The following is a 20000-nucleotide window of genomic DNA, read 5'->3' as shown; positions in this document are numbered from 1 at the left end:
GTGTGTCTGTGTGTCTGTGTGTGTGTGCGCGCACGCACGTGTGTGTGTGTGTGTGAATGAATTTACAAATTGAAACCCTGAATCCTAAAACAAGTACAAGCAATTTGTCCTTGCTTTTAACATTTACTAACCCGTAACAAGAATTCTCCAAACCAAATAAATATATCCATTTTCTTACCCCCATCAAGATAAAGAAAATATGGCTTGCACATACTTTCTTTACCTGTCCTGTGAACCTATACTGAAAATCATGAATTAACTCCAAAACGCTCTCTGATCCAATTCAAATGGTCCAAAGGGTTTGACAATAGCCCGCACATTTCCAGCATAATACGTAGAAACAAGGCAGAAAAAAAACTTGAATCAGCTCTTAGCCAATAGGCACCGCAGAAGGAGAACCCTCTCAACACACAGGAAGTAATTATCTGTCATTTCCTGCCGAACAGGTGACGATATCGGTGGATGGCATTCTCACCACCACGGGCTACACTCAGGAGGACTACACCATGCTGGGCTCCGATGACTTCTTCTACGTGGGAGGCAGTCCAAGCACAGCTGACCTGCCCGGATCACCTGTCAGCAACAACTTCATGGGCTGCCTGAAAGAGGTGAGGAATCTCAGACATGATTATACCATTCACTCTGAGATGCACACACACACTCACACACACACACACTCACACACACACACACACACACACTCACTTACACACTCACACACACACTCACTTACACACACACTCACTTACACACACTCACACACTCTCACTCACTCTCACTCTCACACACACACTCACTTACACACACACTCACTTACACACACTCACACACTCTCACTCACTTACACACTCACACACACACTCACTTACACACACACTCACTTACACACACTCACACACTCTCACTCACTTACACACTCACACACACACTCACTTACACACACTCACACTCACTCTCTCTCACTTACACACTCACTTACACACACACTCGCACTCACTCTCACACACACACTTACACTCACTCTCACACACACACTCACTTACACACACTCACACTCACTCTCTCTCACTTACACACTCACACACACACTCACTTACACACACTCGCACTCACTCTCTCACACACACTTACACACACACACTTACACATACTCACACACACACACACACTCACTTACACTCTCACACTCACACTCACGCTCTCCCTATCTCATAAGCACACACACACACACACACACTCATACACACATTCATCCTTTAGAATTACACATATTTGAATATGCAGTGTCCAATAATTTCTCAAACGTGCTGAGGTTAGCACTAGCTGTGCGCGGACCCATCTTAATCTTCCTGCTCAACAGGTTCATAAACGAAAGCGTAGCCTACCATCCATTCTCCATTTTACGCTTATATAGCAAGATACAAAATGATTAACTCCATTTTAGTAGAATATTCAGCTGTCACTTCCCCACAAGGCCACGTACGTATATATTACTTATACCCGCATAATGCCACGTTTGATGTGGCGATGTCGGATTAGTCTTTCGTGGTTAAAATCTAACTGTTTGTGGCTTCAGCGCCATCCTACTGAGGAAACAGTCTTCCTTTTCTCACCTCTCTAATTCAGTAATTACTATCAGACATCACAGCCTCAGCAGGGGGCCATATTTATCAGAGCAAATACATCACGTAACCTTTTTCCGAGACATTAGCGGCGATAACGCTGTCATTTGAGAGGGATTACTATGATTAAGGACAGTGTGATGAGCAACCTCAATTATGATAGTTGGATAAAAGCCGTGGAATGCAAGAAGTATGACCCCATGTAGAGTGCCGATGGCCTTGCTGTACATTTACGTTAGGGCAGTTATCACAGTGTTTTCTCTAAGCTTCACGCTCTGTTGAGGGCTGATGTGTTCAGTCAGTAATGGGGATTTCTAGGATCTCTGACTGTGTTTTGGCCTTGGCTTAATGGTATGTAGTAGTTAGTGTATGTTGGTGTGTCTCTAATATCTCTTTGTTCAGTTTTCCGACCTTCAGGTGAAAAAACCTCACGCAAACACACGTACGCTCAAATATTTGCGCGCATATATCTTTCATCTTCTTGTTTCTCTTTTGCTTTTGCATCGTGTTCTCAAGAAGCCTCCAACAACTGAACCCATAAAGCATCCTAGGTAGATGTCACAGGGAGTAGAACAGACCTCTACAGCAGTGGTTCTCAAACTGTGGTACGTGTAACACTGGTGGTACGCGGCTCCCTCTTGGTGGTACTTAGACAGTGTTCACATTTTTTATGACTAGGATATTAATCATTAAATATATTTAAAAATCATTGAAACAACTAGTAGATCCCTATAATTTAAGTTTGTTATTTATCTGAGCCATGCTTAGTTCCTATCCCGCGGCATGCTACCAAAGGTCAATGATAGTTACAATGGTGGTACTTGGAAAGCCAAATATTTTCTGAGGTGGTACTCACAGTGAAACGTTTGAGAACCACTGCTCTACAGGATTATAGAACGCTGCCATTCTTCGAAGAAAATGCACTAGCAGTATCCTATAATGCACTAGCAGTATCCTATAATGCACTAGCAGTATCCTATAATGCACTAGCAGTATTCTATAATGCACTAGCAGTATTCTATAATGCACTAGCAGTATCCTATAATGCACTAGCAGTATCCTATAATGCACTAGCAGTATTCTATAATGCACTAGCAGTATCCTATAATGCACTAGCAGTATCCTATAATGCACTAGCAGTATCCTATAATGAGGCTATTTTTATAGTTCTCCTCATACTCCTCATAACAACAAACCATATGATATTTCTGAGGATAACTATTCAGTCTCAGATTCCACCACGGCGGTGAATCAGTGAACAGAAGGTAGTGTGGGGCAGTGGCCCCCTAACCCCCTTTCAGCTCTGGGGTGCGGGGAGGGTGATGAGTGGAGTGGACCCCACTCTTGGGAGGCTTTTCCTCTTCCAGCTGTAGGCCAAGGTCAGCCAGTACTGCCTGCTAAGCACATCCATGTCTTGTCCATGCCCCTCCTCTTGCCCTTGATTGGGCAGATCAAATTCTCCAGTGTTCGACCCCTCCCCCCCCCCCCCCCCAACAGTGAGCTTTTTCACGTCTTTCTAGTGTGTATTTGGACAGGGCAGTATATAAATATGCCCTCGTTCTACACGGATTATTCATCTTTCTGTCTTTTTCATGCACAGACACGTACGCCTACACACATGCACACAAACAGACAGACAGACAGACACACACACACACACACACACACACACACACACACGTGGACCCGCACACACAAGCATCCACACGACACACACACACGCACCAACACACACGCACCCACAAGACACACACACACACACACACAGTCACACATCTGCACACGACACGCACACAACACACACACACAGAGACACACAGACACACACACACACCCTTGGACTATACCTGTACTGTGCTCCCAGAGAGAGACGGGTTGGTGGCATGTAATAACCCCTATAATGGAAAGTCACCTTGTCTGGAGCAGTTTTATCTCCTGACAGAGTGCTGGGGCTCCCTGTCTGATTACTCTCCATTTCCAGCCAAGGCCATTAATATCAGTGCGCCTCCTCTCCCACCCCTATATCAGTGCGCCTCCTCTCCCACCCCTCCCAAAGACGGCCATTAATATCAGTGCGCCTCCTCTCCCACCCCTATATCAGTGCGCCTCCTCTCCCACCCCTCCCAAACACATGCAGGAATAGCTGGGCTGTCCGTGCGCCGCCAAGCTGGGGCTCAACCCACAGGACAACCTTCAGTTGGGTTAATGACAAAGGTTTATATGTCAGTGTCCCACAGGACAACCTTCAGTTGGGTTAATGACAAAGGTTTATATGTCAGTGTCCCACAGGACAACCTTCAGTTGGGTTAATGACAGAGGTTTATATGTCGGTGTCCTGCAGTTTATCCTCTCGACTCACCACTGTACAGCATCGTGTTCCTGTCATGGAATAGGATTGATGTGATATGGTGTCATGGGTCAAATGAGAAAATCTAATTTCTAGAAACAGTTGAATAGATTAAGCAGAGATATGGTTTTATTTCTCTTCAGTGAATGATTTGAATAAATGTGTGCGATGTGATGTAAATGGATATTGGAATGGAATGGATAGGATAGTTGGAATCCTCTTAGGTCAGGTAAACAATGGAATGCAATGGTGTAATCACCAATTGCATCACAGCTGTGATTTGGTCGTCCCACACAAGCCGATTACTTCAAACATAGAGTGCATTGCTTTTAGTTTTCCGTTGCAGTTCTGGTGAAGTATAGCAGGTGCTGAGCGGAAACCCTAAAACATGGTTTCAAATACTTTCACAGGCTTCAGGCTCTTTATATCATGTTGGCACTGTCTCCCACAACATGGCTGCACCAAAAGTATCGCCATGTTGTTAAGCAACAAAACATTTCAACAAAGAATCAAACATCACCAGCTCTAAACTAGGTTGCCAGAGACATAAACTAGGTTGCCAGTCTGGCCAATGCTTACTGTTATAAAATGGCAATGATCAGTCCCGCATGTGGATGGACCATGAGATTTGAACCCCCTACTTCAGACTTAAGTCATATCTGGCAGCTCAGCTCAGCCCACGGCGTTAGTCTTACTGCTAGCTGACTGCCTGACAGAGGAGCTAGTGTGTGTGCGTGTGTGTGTGTGTGTTACCTGGTGTCACTGCTGTGGGAGGAGGTTTTGGCACTCGTCCTGCAAAACACACACACACACACACACACGCAAGCACACACACACACACACACACACACACACACACACACACACACACACACACACACACACACACACACACACACACACACACAGGTCCTTCACCAGTGTGTTGTTGGCCCCTGTTGTTTGGTCTCTGCTGATCCACGTCTCTCCTTCTGTGTTCTCATGGTGACAATAATTATGATTTGATTCAAACTTTACTCGCTGGTGGTGTCAGATCATTGTGAGTCAGAGTCTTTTTGTCAGTGCTGCAGTGGTTCTGGAATGGAAGGGAATGGGACAGGGTTGGGACTGGACCTGTGTAGACTTGTCCTCCAGTTAGATCAAAGCAAGAGGTCAGCTCAGAGTTGTACAAAAAAAAAGTAAGAAGTCATAGAAATAAGAGTAGGGTGAACAGCTACAGAGGGAGAGGGAGAGAGAGAGAGAGAGAGAGAGAGAGAGAGAGAGAGAGAGAGAGAGAGAGAGAGAGAGAGAGAGAGAGAAATGGTGAGCATGATGAATGAAATGTCAGGTGCTTTGTGTGAAAGAGAAAGAGAAAGAGAAAGAGAAAGAGAAAGAGATGACTACTTGAGTGAATTGCCATTCATTGTGTCACCGTTGCATGCTGGGAAGTCTTAGCAGTCTTCCTACATGCTGGTTGGATGGCTTTCACAGTCTCCCTCGCCCTACATGCTGGTTGGATGGCTTTCACAGTCTCCCTCGCCCTACATGCTGGTTGGATGGTTGGTTGGTTGGTTGGTTTTTGTCATGGTCGTGATGTGGGGGTTGGCAGGCCTCGGGCAGAGAGGGTTGGCTGTATTCGCCCGTGCCACTCATGCACGGCCATGTGGCTCCGTGGTCATGTGACGGTCCCAAGCGTACCCGTACCCGTGCCTGCGGGCACCACGGGGGCACTACGGGGGCACCCGCGTCAAGCCCGGTTGTCTGAAGCGACAGCTTGTGTTTTAATGTGCCGCTTATTTATGCCATCCATGTTTATGTGTCTATGTGTCTCTCACTGGGGGAGATAAAGAGGAGGGTGGAGCCAGAGGAAGAGGGAGGGATAGAGAGAGAAACAGGGAGGGATAGAGAGAGAAACAGGGAGGGATAGAGAGAGAAAGAGGGAGGGATAGAGAGAGAAACAGGGAGGGATAGAGAGAGAAACAGGGAGGGATAGAGAGAGAAACAGGGAGGGATAGAGAGAGGAAGAGGGAGGGATAGAGAGAGAAACAGGGAGGGATAGAGAGAGAAAGAGGGAGGGATAGAGAGAGAAACAGGGAGGGATAGAGAGAGAAAGAGGGAGGGATAGAGAGAGAAACAGGGAGGGATAGAGAGAGAAACAGGGAGGGATAGAGAGAGAAACAGGGAGGGATAGAGAGAGAAACAGGGAGGGATAGAGAGAGAAACAGGGAGGGATAGAGAGAGAAAGAGGGAGGGATAGAGAGAGAAACAGGGAGGGATAGAGAGAGAAACAGGGAGGGATAGAGAGAGAAACAGGGAGGGATAGAGAGAGAAACAGGGAGGAATAGAGAGAGAAACATTGGGTGGGGAAATAGAGACAAAAAGACAAATGTGGTGTGTGTGCATGGCAGACAAAGGATGTGACGCCTTTTTAATTATTATAATTTTTTTTTTTGGAGGAGATAATGTTTTTCAGGGTGAACTAATCACTAACTTACTAACTGAGACGGCATCCTCTCTATGTTTGATGATCAGCCACTGGTCTGGAACAGATATCCTGTGTGTTTGGGTATCCCACTACTGTGAATAGGCCTATCCAGATGTTTTAGATATCCTGTTTGTTTGGGTATCCCACTACTGTGAATAGGCCTATCCAGATGTTTTAGATATCCTGTTTGTTTGGGTATCCCACTACTGTGAATAGGCCTATCCAGATGTTTTAGATATCCTGTTTGTTTGGGTATCCCACTACTGTGAATAGGCCTATCCAGATGTTTTAGATATCCTGTTTGTTTGGGTATCCCACTACTGTGAATAGGCCTATCCAGATGTTTTAGGTATCCTGTGTGTTTGGGTATCCCACTACTGTGAATAGGCCTATCCAGATGTTTTAGATAGGTGGCAGTGTCACTGTAACCCTAGAAATGTTCATGTTAAGAAAGGCTTATGGTGTTTTGTTTTTGTGTTAGGATAGGACATTGAAAATCTCTGAACCTATATAACATGTTTTCAATGATCTCTTTAATATTCATATTAGCAATGTACTTATTTGTGGAGAAAATCATTCTTGTGAATATTCTAACCATGTGACAATTCACGGCTGATAATGTGAGTTATGAATGAATGGATGGATAGATAGATAGATAGATAGATAGATATATAGATAGATAGATAGATAGATTAATCAATAACTGGCATGATACATTTAATGAAATTTAAATGTAGTCTTTATTAATTAAAATTAAAATCTAGTCTGTCACAGCAGAGGAAATTTATATTTTTTCAGCAAGACAGAAGCTATTGGCTAGTGTGATAATGAGAGCTAGTCCCTCCCCTTCCATTGGCATACTCACTAGCATACTCACTAGCAAACTCACTAGCATACTCACTAGCATACTCACTAGCATACTCACTAGCATACTCACTAGCATACTCACTAGCATACTCACTAGCATACTCACTAGCATACTCACTAGCATACTCACTAGCATACTCACTAGCATACTCACTAGCATACTCACTAGCATACTCACTAGCATACTCACTAGCATACTCACTAGCATACTCACTAGCACACTCACTAGCACACTCACTAGCATACTCACTAGCATACTCACTAGCATACTCACTAGCACACTCACTAGCATACTCACTAGCTACCTCCGACAGCAACTGACTTTGGTGCAGACCTGTCCGTCATCTGCCAGACTTGGGCCAGATCAGGGCCAGATCAGGGCCTATCCTGCTCCTGGCTCTGCTGCTCTTTTAGGACATGGCAATCAGCTTCATCATACGTGCTAGTCCTCTCTCCTTTCCCCCTCCTATTCGTAGGCTCATGGGAGACAGCCCTACCTTTAAATATTGTGGGGTGGGGTGGGGGGGGGGGTAGAGAGGACACTAGCTGCTGATATGGGGCTGGCTCTGGCTGGTGAGGCAGCTTTTGTGCTGCACGCTGATATGGGTGCTGTCATTCCAACCAGCCAGGGCTGCCCCTGTGAGATAACACAGAGGGGGGAACTCCTCGCTCGCTTCCTGGGCTCCTCATAGCCCCCGCTCCCCTTCCCTAGCCCCCGCTCCCCTTCCCTCCTCTCCCCCCCACCCCAGCACACATCATCCAGACGCGCAATCACAGTGGGCCAGACCTCATCCGTCTTACACACACTCCTCTCACACTGTGTACATAACCAAAGTGCTAATTAGTTCAACCGTGTATGGATTTTGTAGGCCTAATTTTTTTATGTTGGGATATCCCGCCTTGTATAAGAGTTCCGGCGGCGCGTTGAAGTGTTTTGATTCAAATGTGTCTTCTCACAGCAATTAAATTCAAGTCGGCGTTCCGTGTCGCATGTCGTCGTTTTGTGTTATAGCTCTGTGACAAGGCACGGAAACTTAAAAACGTACACATTACGAATGAATGGCAGGCACGATGAAATCATTTATAGGGTGACACGGAGCAGATCGAGGAATGCCATTTGCTTTCATGCGTCGGTATGGTTGTTGTTTTATTCATAGCACACTGTTAATTTATGACAAAAAAAAAAAACGTTTTCTAAATGAATGAACATGTACAAATAGTGTATGCAGTATATCATTACAAAAACATGCGTGGCCTTTTATCTGAGGTATAATAGATGTGCTGCATCTGGCGCCATTGCAATCCGATGGGTTTTCATCTGCCTGTTCCCTAGTAATCACCAGGGAATTCATGTCGGATCGTCTGTGTACTTAGCTCTTAGGGGACCAAGGTCTGTTACCAAATCCAAAGCCAAATCTTGTTATCTGTTGATCTCCGCCGATCGATGTGCCAAACACTTATGTAAGCAGCACTAAACAAATGCATAAAATACTCTATTGGAACCAGTTGAATGTATGGTTAAGACTAAGATAGTTGTGTACGAAGCATATCGATTCATGGATGCAATCAACCCCTGATCCTCCCAAAGGCCGGCGTCATGATCTTTCTCTTTGATATGACGTCACTGTTATCATTGCCAGCCAACCATGCCCCCACCCCACACACACACACATTCACCACCCTTGTGAAACTGGACATTGATTTTCTGCACCCCCCCCCCACACGCACACACACACACACACACACACACACACACACACTTACCCTGGCCGTGAATAGAGTTATCTCCTTGTCAGGCATGAGTCCCCAGCTGTGGTTTCGGGGGTGGGTGGGTAGGGTTAGGGCTGATAGGAGATGTGGAGGTGTTGAGTTGGTATGGAGGCGTTCCGCCTCTCTGTGTGTGTGTGTGTGTGTGTGTGTGTGTGTGTGTGTGTCTGCTCGGGTGGAATAGCAGAAGCCCTCTCATTGCGCTGGGGCGTAGCTCAGAAGACACTGATCACAGTGAGATTAGGGCACCTCTCCACACCCCTCTCTCCATTACCCACCCCCCCCCCAGTGAGCCCCCCCCCCCCCCACCCAGGGGCCCGATCGATACCCAGGCTCCGCAGTTTGATGGCGGAGCCGGCTTTATGGAGTCATTAAATCCCTGTGCTTGGGTTATGGATGGGGCTCCTGAGGCCCTCGTCAGGGGTTCGGAGAGGATAATAAAGGAGGCTTAATGTATGTGGATGAACGTTGAGGAGGCCTGGAAACACGGGAACACACACACACAGACACACACACACACACACACACACACACACACACACACACACACACACACACAGGAGGCCTGTAAACACGGGAACACAGTGGATCTTCCTCTCTCACTGCATTATTTCCATTACGCCTGTATTGATCAGCAGGACATAATGGCCACTGTAGTCATAACTGATAGGTCCCAGGATGGATCACTCACAGTGGAGCTTGATTGTGATAGGCTGTTATTGTTGAGGGGTGGGGGGTGGGGTGGGGGGGGGGGGGGGGGGGGCTTCTTCTTCTAGAATATTCTCAGTAAATTTACAACTCTGCTAATTTTGGACTGTTTAGTTGTGTGTGTGTGTGTGTGTGTGTGTGTGTGTGTGTGTGTGTGTGTGTGTGTGTGTGTTGTTCTGGCAGCCCACAGGCCTCATGTAATACTCTCACCCTCTCTTTCTTTCTATCTATATTTCTCTCTATCTCTCCTTCTCTTTAACTCTTTCTGTCTGTATATATAATATGTCTCTCTCTCTCTCTCTCTCTTCCTCTCTTCCTTTGTTCTATCTCTCTGTCCCTCATTTACTCAGCCAGTGCAGTTCTCTGGGCACCTGTGTTGATTTACTGTCAAATCTTCCAGGATTATCTGTAATCCCATGGCTGTGAAATCTGTTTGCTGACAGCTGTGTTCTCAAATACAACTGCTGTTTGCTCAGAGCACACTGCCCTATATACCCGAAAGAGCTCTTTCTTCAGAGGAGAAAAAATATCCTTTAATTTTCTGCTTCACTGGATTTCAATTCACAGTTCGTCCCCCCTTTTTGTATTTTTTTCTTTGTCGTTGTTGTTATTTTTGACTATGCATTAATCAGGGTTGGGAAGGTTGCTTCAAACGTAATACGTGACAGATTAAAAATGTAATACATAATGAAACTATTTTAATGACTTCATCAAGGTAATGTAACTTATTACATTTGATTGCTTTTTGATTGGCAGATGAGAGGCAGTGCAAATTCATACAGGAGAACCAACACCTCAAAACAACGTTCAAAATTTGAAATTAACAAAGGTAGCTTTTCTAGATGCCGACAAGATGCATAGCAACATAATGAATGTTGAAGTCTACATATAGGAGTTCAAGTTTTTTATGAAAAAGAATATATTTAGATACATTTTGATTTGTATCTGTAATTTAACATATTGTTTCTCAGTAACTTTAACAGAGTACAGTTACATTTATTTTGTAAGTTACTCCTTAACCCTGGCATTAATGCAGGGCAATATGACTTTAGCATAGGAGCTGTAAATGTGATATTCACTGGTTAAGATTGAGGTCCCATAATCCTGTCCGGTATTCTTTAACCTTGGCACGGGTATCCATCTGGTCAGAGGATGTAAATATCTCTGGAGGAGGTGTGTGCAATGTCACGCCTTCTTGAGTTACCAGACTGTTCTCATACCATCATGCAAATAATGAACTCTGGGAACTAAAATGATCGAATAATGAATACTGTAGAGAGGGTCATTGTTAGGACGTGCACAGGCAAACACATCCACAGTAGGATTCAGGTGCTGGACACCAAAACAGTGAGCCCTAATTTGAAAGATGCGCACCACCAAGTTGTTACACGAGAGACAGAGAAAGAGAAGGGCATCGTAAAAGGCTATTTTGATTACTAGGGCATTCATTTGGTCATAACGTGCGCACAGACCTAAGCGCCTTCGAAGGCGGGCCGACGCCTCATGAGGGTGTGTCTGATCAAAAAGGCAGGCGTTGCATGGAAATAGTTTTGAGGCAGACATTCTGCCACTTCCCTCCTTCCTTGAAAATTGAACCTGCCTCTTGGTTTTCACATCTGCCAGATGCATCTAATATGATCTTTACTCAGTCTAACAGCGTAACATTGAATCAATAACTAAATTGGCCGATCATTTAACTCAACAAAATATGTCACCAAATTGCTACTTAGGCTATGCGGCTACACTCAATGCCACACAGCCAGTGAATGAAATAATCCAGTACTATCATTCATCGGGGCCTGAATGTGCTACAAAAAATATTTTACGGCATAATACTCACTCAGTTCAGGCCACTAATCATTGTGTTGTCTTCCCTCCTGTTCTAAAATGTCTCACAGTATAGAGGTAATTAAGATGTAAGAAGGAGGGCAATTTCTCTGTCTACAGATGGGATAATTCCATAAAATGTTCGTTTCACTTCCACAGTTTATTGCACAGTTTTGTTGCTAACATGGGATGCTGAAACGGACATTCACAACGGGTCTGACCGAGTTCAATGTTGCATTAATTAGTAGTACCAACCACATAAAGCTGCTTAATATAAAATAGAAAAAGAGTTTTTGTAATAGTGAGTGTCGCTAGTGATAGCAATTAGCATCATCATAAAGCTAGCCTACGGTAATAATGAATCAGTGTCTACATGAAACATTGAAATCTCATCAGATGCTCAGATTACATTTCCTGTTGTCTAATTATCAAATCTTATTCGCCTATGTGCTCAGTAAAAGACTTTATTGCAATTGAAAAAGGCTACCTATTTATAACAGAGGGAGGAGCTGAGGTGGATGATACATTTCCTTCCTTGTCATTCATTGTTTACCATCACACTCCTCCTTTGTTTCCCTGTCCTGATTAATGCTCACCTGCTTTGCCTTGAACTTGGGAGAGCAAAGAGGGAATTAATCAAGATGCCGAAACGTCATTGTTTCCGCAGTTTCCGAATATTATGAGAATCTTTGCTTGGTTTATTCATACGTGCCTTGAAAAGTCTTCTTTCCTGATTGTTTTTAGTTATTGCGAGTCACTCCATTTAACAAAGACAAAAACTTTTCTCACAATCTTCTGTTGGAGTCTGTTTTTCCATTAAACAAGTTTTTTTTGTTATTTTGTGAGAAAATGCTTTGAAAATTACCTTGATATTTTTGGTGTATCAATTGGTAAGCACTTATACTGTACAGGGCATTATTTTCTGTAGCGCATACGTGGTTATCGGACTTTTGTCCCCTAAAGAAATTAAGCTACCCATCGCTACCAACCTTTTCACTTACCCTATCACTATATTTTCCATAAATAATTTCCCAAATTTCTTATGAAGGTTGTTTTCATGGATGTTTACTGGGGTCATATGCCTACATGTTAGATAATGTGAAGACCACAGCAATGATTACACTTTGATGGTTTGATTTGAGCTGGGCATTCATCAATTCAACACGACAATATAAGTGTCACAATGACATTTGAACAGTTTAAATATTTTTAGAACTTAATATTTTTCATGTACTGATGTCTGTTGGACTTGAACCAAACAAATGATAAGTGGCTTATCTTTACAGCAAACATCATAATCCCTCTTGATATGATTCCCTCAAAAGACTCAACACATCCACAAATGAAAATGCCGTTTCACCTGCCCCACAAAGGTTTCCCGTTACTCTAGCATCCCAAATAACAATTCTTCTCAACTCTTTCCTTTGATGTTGTGCCATTGACGGGCTATCATTACGTCACGCGTGTAGCTTATAGCCTGCTGCCCTATGAAATCAGTAATGAACACTAATATGGGTTCTCTTTTTCCATTCTGGTGTCAGGTGGTGTATAAGAACAACGACATCCGCCTGGAGTTGTCTCGTCTGGCTCGCATCGTGGACCCCAAGATGAAGGTGCAGGGCGACGTGGTGTTCAAGTGCGAGCACGTGGCCATCCTGGACCCCATCTCCTTCGAGACGCCCGAGTCCTACCTCAGCCTGCCCAAGTGGAACACCAAGCGCGTGGGATCCATCTCCTTCGACTTCCGCACGTCCGAGCCCAACGGCCTGATCCTCTTCACCCAGGGCAAGCCCCAGGACCGGAGGGACGCCCGCGGACAGAGGAACAACAAGGTGGACTACTTCGCCGTGGAACTCCTAGAGGGTAATCTGTACCTGCTGCTGGACATGGGCTCGGGCACCATCAAGGTCAAGGCCACGCAGAGCAAGGTCAACGATGGGAACTGGCACCATGTGGACATCCAGAGGGACGGGAGATCAGGTCAGTCCTGCTGAGGATGTTCTAGCTGCACTTCGTCTTTGTTTTAATTCATTTCGCTCTTCACAAATTCCTTTTATGTGGAAACGTACTTGGAAAACCTATTTCTGATTCTTGTTTTTACCGAGGTCGATAACACGGCTTGGGGCAAACTTGATACATGATAACAAAACGCTATTAAGAAATGATGAGATTGAATTAGAGAGCTGAAATGCTGAATGGCTAGACCTTATTAAGACCCTAATGAAAGGGACGAACAGCAACAACAGCCCACCCTGCAGCTCAGGCTGTCTGTATGCAGAATCAAACTGCCATGTCCATGCAACTGAGATTAAAACACTAGAAAGAAATGTTGCACGAAACAATTTACTTAGCCTTAACTCCCTCTGATAACCTTAAGAAAGGTTATTATCTCACCGCATTTGGAAAGTTTACAAAGCCCCCCGCTTAGGTATTTTTTCAATATTATTTTGTCTGTCATACACTAAACCTCGTTATTGAATAAAAATGGACAGAGGCATTAAAAAAGCAAAGCCATGTTGTGAATATGAATATTATTGTCATATTATTGAACGAAAGTCCCAATCGGTGGGGAAAGAGGTGTGAGGTGTGTTAGTTCTCTGCCAAAATGATGCATCGGTGGGACGGATAAGAGGAGAGATGAGACCTCTACTGCTCCTCCAACTCACGAAGGGAAGTCTTTCTGGTGAGCCTGGACCACATCTGTGGTCCGATCAGGGCCAGATCCGAGCCATATCTGTGCCAGACACGGGGCCCTATCCAACCAGAGTCATTCGTTATCCGGTATGTTAAAGCAAGAGAGCGGGGCTGTTATTTTACGGCCCAGCCTCCTCGGTATACATCCCGCAAGAGAAGCCAATTTACCCTTGCATCAACGAGCACAGCTTTGATTAATCACCAGCCGAGTGCAGTGAGAAGTAGCAGAAGCTCTGATTCTTGGCGAGGGGAGGGAAGAGAATCAGACATATAGGACTTGAGGGTGTGCAGGTTTTTTTTGGTTGGATTCAGGCCTTGCATGATTAAACATCTGTGGAAACAGTGAGCGGAATCGAGATGTCCTTGCTGGCTCCCTTCCTCTGTTCAGGAGTAATCCCAGCCGCAAAGAGAATACGTTATAGTTCTTTCGGCTCGCTTGAGCAGTGAGTACTCTTCTGCTCGCATTCATTCCCCTCCCTCCCTACCTCCTAGAGGTGTACAGAGACATCATTATTTATATCTGCAATTGTATCTGTTTAGCCAACAAAATGATACGTCTGTGTCTGTATTCGGATGGAAGTCTGGAAATGGCCGTGGTTTATACCGAAAGTCACAGTAATCCAGGCAAAAGTATTTACGAACCTTATATTCAGTGGCCATACTATATTCTGCTTTCAAAGTATCAAATTGATTTATTATTTATTAAAGGCATATAATTAACTATGAAATAAAGTTCCACATCCTCATTCTTTACTTCTTTCACCAGTGGATTTATACACCTTGGCTAAATGCTGTGGCAGGAGGGATAGCTTGAGAGGGGTGACAGTGGTACAGGAGGTAGAGAAGTCGTTTAGTAATCAGAAGGTTGCTAGTTCGATTCCCTGTCGAAGTGTCCTTGGGCAAGACACTCAACACCTAATTGCTCCTGATGTGCAGTGTGCCATCAGTGTAAATGTAAAAAATGTGTCCTTGTGAGTTGCTTTGGATAAAAGCGTCTGCTAGATGAATAAATGTAAATGAGTCAGTAATACTTACATCAGTATTGAGCTCTTCATCAGGTTTTGACGGAAATATTGCGGGGTTTATATTCCAGGCATCATGTCGGTGGACAGCCGGCGGACTCCCTTCACTGCCAGCGGTGAAAACGAGATCCTGGACCTGGAGGGTGACCTGTACCTGGGCGGTCTCCCGGACAACCGGGTGGACCTGGTCCTGCCCACGGAGCTGTGGACGGCCATGCTGAACTACGGCTATGTGGGATGCGTGCGCGACATGTTCATCGACGGCCGCAGCAACGACATCAAGCAGATCGCCCAGGCGCAGAACGGCTCGCAGAACGGCATCAAGGTGTCGTGCAGCAAGCCCACGGGGAAGCACTGCGACTCCAACCCCTGCAAGAACAACGGCGCCTGCAAGGAGGGCTGGAACCGCTTCATCTGCGACTGCACCGGTACCGGCTACTGGGCCAGAACCTGTGAAAGAGGTCAGTTAAGCGTGCATGAACGCTGACACAGTAATATACGTGCACACACACACACACACACAAGAAATTTCACAAAATGGCTTGAAGTGAAAGGATAATCAGACTAGTGCATATAGCTAAGAAATGTATACGTAATGACATGCATCTAAGCAGAAATACATGTGATGACATGTGTTCACATTGATAAGACCATTATCTAGAGGGAATACACACTCATTATGTATAAACACCCACATACAGTACATCCACTTACACCTAATATAAAGTACATGACCACAACCAAACCCTAACTCCAACCGCGTGTAGGACTATTGTTAACATTTAAAACAAAATTGCATTTATAAGATGTTGATTAAAGCAGTACTGTAATGTGTGGACGTGATTATGGCAATATGATGCACATCCATGTTGCACCAGTACCCCCTGTGGCCTAAGGTTCATTAAGTCCAGTGCATGGGAAGAATCCATGCTGAGTTCATAGTATAACACCAGAGCATGAAGAAGATTCGGTTTTCCTCAGCTGTGGACAGCAGTTGTTTTTTTTTGGTATGCAGTCTTCTTTTGTTATTTAGTGTAGCTCCATGAGGATTGGGCTTTATGTACGCAAGCATCAGAGAAAGATTTAATAGGATTTTTTTCTTCGCATCGAGCCTTTGTGTAAAGGTTTGTTATTCTCAGAGTAGGTTCAGAAATGAAGCAGAAGAAAGGCGATGCCTCTTGCATGTGGATTTAAGAGCTCGCCTACAAGTTTTTATGACACTTTGTAGATAGTGGCACTCTGAGCTATTGGGGATGCTATCTTTGTATTACATTGCTGGATTTTCTCTCTTGCTCGTTTTTTCTCTCTCTCAGTCTCTCTCTCTCTATCCCTCTCTCTTTCTCTTTGTGTCTCTCCTCCTCTGTTATTTTGCAGGGATTTTCAGGGGTTTGCCAGATGGTTTGACTCGGTCGGGGCCTTAGTCTTGTAAAATACGATAAACTTGGCAAGAAAAACTGCCCTTGGGGGCAAGGTGTTTGTTGTGGCAAGGCTCTGGGAGTAAATCGAAATTGTCCGAGACGTCTTGCACCGGTGGAGATGCATCATGATGCGTCCCTGGCAGCCATTTTGAAACAGCAGGCTCAATCCCCCCCCCCCCCCCCCCCCCCAACACACTCACACAGCAGTGGGTGGTTTTAACACCTCAGAGTTATAGGGTTCCACCAGCTAGCATTGCGTGACACAGCGGAGGCAACACTGACAAAGCCTTTACACGTGAAATGCCTCCAAGAAGAAAGGGAAGGAAAAGAAGCACACACACACATAGAGCAGTAATGCTTTTGAAATCAAAAATGTAATGTATTTAAAAGGGAGGGGAGAGGGAGGTGATGAAAGCTTTTCTCTGTGTGTTGGCTGAGTGTGCGTGTGTCTGTGTGTGTGTGTGTGTGTGTGGGTGTGTGTGTGTGTGTGTGTGTGTGTGTGTGTGTGTGTGTGTGTGGTGGGGTGTGTTTGCCTGTGAGGCAGCAGCCAGTAGCAGAAGGAGCACGCTGTCCAGTTGTGTTAACCTTGCATGGGTCCTGGAGAGCGCTCTATTTTTAAAGCTCTCGGAGGCGAGGGGGCCACACGCCGCACGGTCATGTGGCATGTTGTGTGCGTTTGTGCGTGCATGCATGTCTGCATGAGTGCATTTATGTCTGTATGTGTGTGTGTGCGTGCGTGCATATATGTGCCCGTGTATGTCCGAGTGTGCGCATGTGTGCATATACTGTATATGTTCATATATGTCTGAGTGGGTGTGTGTATTGCCCAAGTGTGTGTGTGTGTGTGTGTGTGTGTGTGTGTGTGTGTGTGTGTTTTTGTTTGTGTGAATGTGTGTGTATGTGTGCGCGCACAAGTATGTGTGTGTGTGTGTGTGTGTGTGTGTGTGTGTGTGTGTGTGTGTATGTGCATGGGTGCATAAATGTGCTATGCTGTTGGAAGCATGTTTTAACGCAGGTAGCCACCACCATTTCCCCTCCCAGACAGGACCAACATCACGTGCTGGCATCACGCCCCGCCCGCTCACCACCCCTCACCTCCCCTCACCTCCTCCCGTTTGCCCCGTGTTGGCTCCTCTCCTCTCCTCTCCTCTCCTCTCCTCTCCTCTCCTCTCCTCTCCTCCCCTCTCCTCTCCCCTCCCCTCCTCTCCTCTCCTCCCCTCTCCTCTCCTCTCCTCTCCTATTCTCCCCTCTCCTCTCCTCTCCTCTCCTCCTCTCCTCCCCTCTCCTCCCCTCTCCTCTCCTCCCCTCTCCTCTCCTCTCCTCTCTCCTCTCCTCCCCTTTGCTCTTGTTCTCAGTGGGGTCTCTATGGTCTCCTCCTCCTGCCGTCACAGATGCTGGTGTCTAGGGCTCCACGTACCACAGCAGCTAAATCACTGCCGACAGGGCAGTCAGTTTAAACCTGTGGGGCTCTTTGGGATGCCTGCAAGGCCACACTGTTGCCGAACATGTGGCCCTAACCCTAACCCTAACCCTAGATGCCTGCAAGGCCACACTGTTGGCGAACACCCTCCGTTGATTGGTTGGCTTGTGGGGTTTTAGAGTGGACCTTTAATTGTTTTGACAGAGGGCTGTAGTAGGTGTATGACTGGCCAGCAGGGGGCGAGCTGATAGGTACCATCCCCTGTGGGGTTTTTCATACCCCCCGCGTCACAACATTTGTAAGGTGACTGGCATCACGAGTCACGTGGTCCGCTTGACGTCTTGATTGAGGTCTGTCGCAGGAGTACGACTGAGACCGGGTGGGAGTGTGAGCGGTACGGTGGATATATATACTGGTGTTGTGCCATGACTACGCCGTTCCTTTATACTATCGTGGAGCCATGCATTGGACAATGCTATCACCGTGGTGACCGTGTCACGCCGTGTCACGCCTGCCATGTTTTTACAGTCCTCCTCCCCTCTCCCAGATTCCTGCGTCCTACAGCAGACAACATATCACACAAACATGCTTCCTGCCGCTGGCTATTTGGTCCCATGTTTCATCTCACTGTTCCATCCCATGTTAATGCCGTCTAACTCTTCTCCCTTTAGAAAATAAAAAGCCTTCTCCCTAAAGGATGAGGATGTGGAGGTTTTATGTACATTCTTAGACATGGCTGCTCACATCATCGGGCTGTAAGAAAACCTATATGCACAGAGGGTTGTCACATGAAATTGCCTTCACCGCATCAAACAATGCAAAGCACAGGGTGACAGCGACTATCATTATATAAGGCACAGGGGAGGACGTTCTGTAACGTTCATACACACACACACACACACACACACACACACACACACACACACACACACACACACACACACACACACACACACACAGGGGAGGACGTTCTGTAATTATCACTGCTCTCCGGAAGGCATCCTAAGAGCAGCGCAGTGACTACCCACTGTGACATATCATGTGTATGTATCCATTTATATTTGTGAGGCAGTCATACATTTGGATAGAAACACACACACACACACACACACACACATATACACACACACACATATACACACACACACATATAGAAATAGATAATAATCACTATCTGGCTACTGTGTATTTTAAATTACTAGTGTGGTTATCAGTATTGTCATTGAAGCAAATGGTTCTGAGGAGTTGTATTATATATGCAACGAATAACAGAACGTCTGTGAAATATTTTATATCTTAGTGTGCTTGATCACATTTTGTTATTCTCTCATACAGCGGGCTTTTTTTTTTTATAGTTTTCCACTGAAGTCAGTTCACACAAGACATTAAAAAGTGATTCACACCAGAACCAGCATACTCGTAATTAAGAAGACAACTGAATTAAAACTCAACCTTGATCTCTGCCCTTTTTTTTGTTTTTCCTGCTTGGAGTAATATTTAATAGGTCAGGTCAATATTTCCTAGTTGTCAGGTTTAGGCAGACGTACTTTGTTTATTCCCGCATGAAGGGAGGGTTCTTTGTGGCCTTTGAGATCGATGCCCTCCCCTGAAGCCTCTGGCATTATAGAGCAGAGATTTAGAGCTCCCTCTTTAGCCACCCGGCACACTGTGGTGATTGATAGATGTGCTGCTTATGAACTGGGCTAGTTAACTAACGGAACATGCTCGTAATACAATCGTCTCTGACACGACGCCAACTTAAAAAGCCGGTGCTTTGCAGTCGGTTCAACAGCACGCTTCCCAAGGAGTGGGACCAGCAAGGGAGCCCTGATTTGAGATCATTT

The 20000-nt window shown here is 45.4% G+C and overlaps 1 protein-coding gene across 1 annotated transcript in view; it reads left to right on the top strand.

The window, feature by feature from the left end:
• Positions 1-20000, top strand: part of nrxn3b (neurexin 3b) — a gene marked incomplete at both ends in the record, with an annotated part of 235846 nt that overhangs the window by 58446 nt on the left and 157400 nt on the right. Inside the window, 3 exons of the mRNA XM_080831883.1 lie at positions 447-608; positions 13144-13582; positions 15390-15779. Of these exons, the coding sequence (XP_080688009.1) occupies positions 447-608; positions 13144-13582; positions 15390-15779 (991 nt within the window). The remainder of the gene's footprint in view (positions 1-446; positions 609-13143; positions 13583-15389; positions 15780-20000) is intronic.

Source organism: Sprattus sprattus (assembly GCF_963457725.1).
Source record: "Sprattus sprattus genome assembly, chromosome: 2".
NCBI classification, from domain to species: Eukaryota; Metazoa; Chordata; class Actinopteri; order Clupeiformes; family Clupeidae; genus Sprattus; species Sprattus sprattus.
The sequence above is the reverse complement of the archived record's forward strand: the minus strand, read 5'-3'. Positions and strand labels throughout refer to the sequence as shown.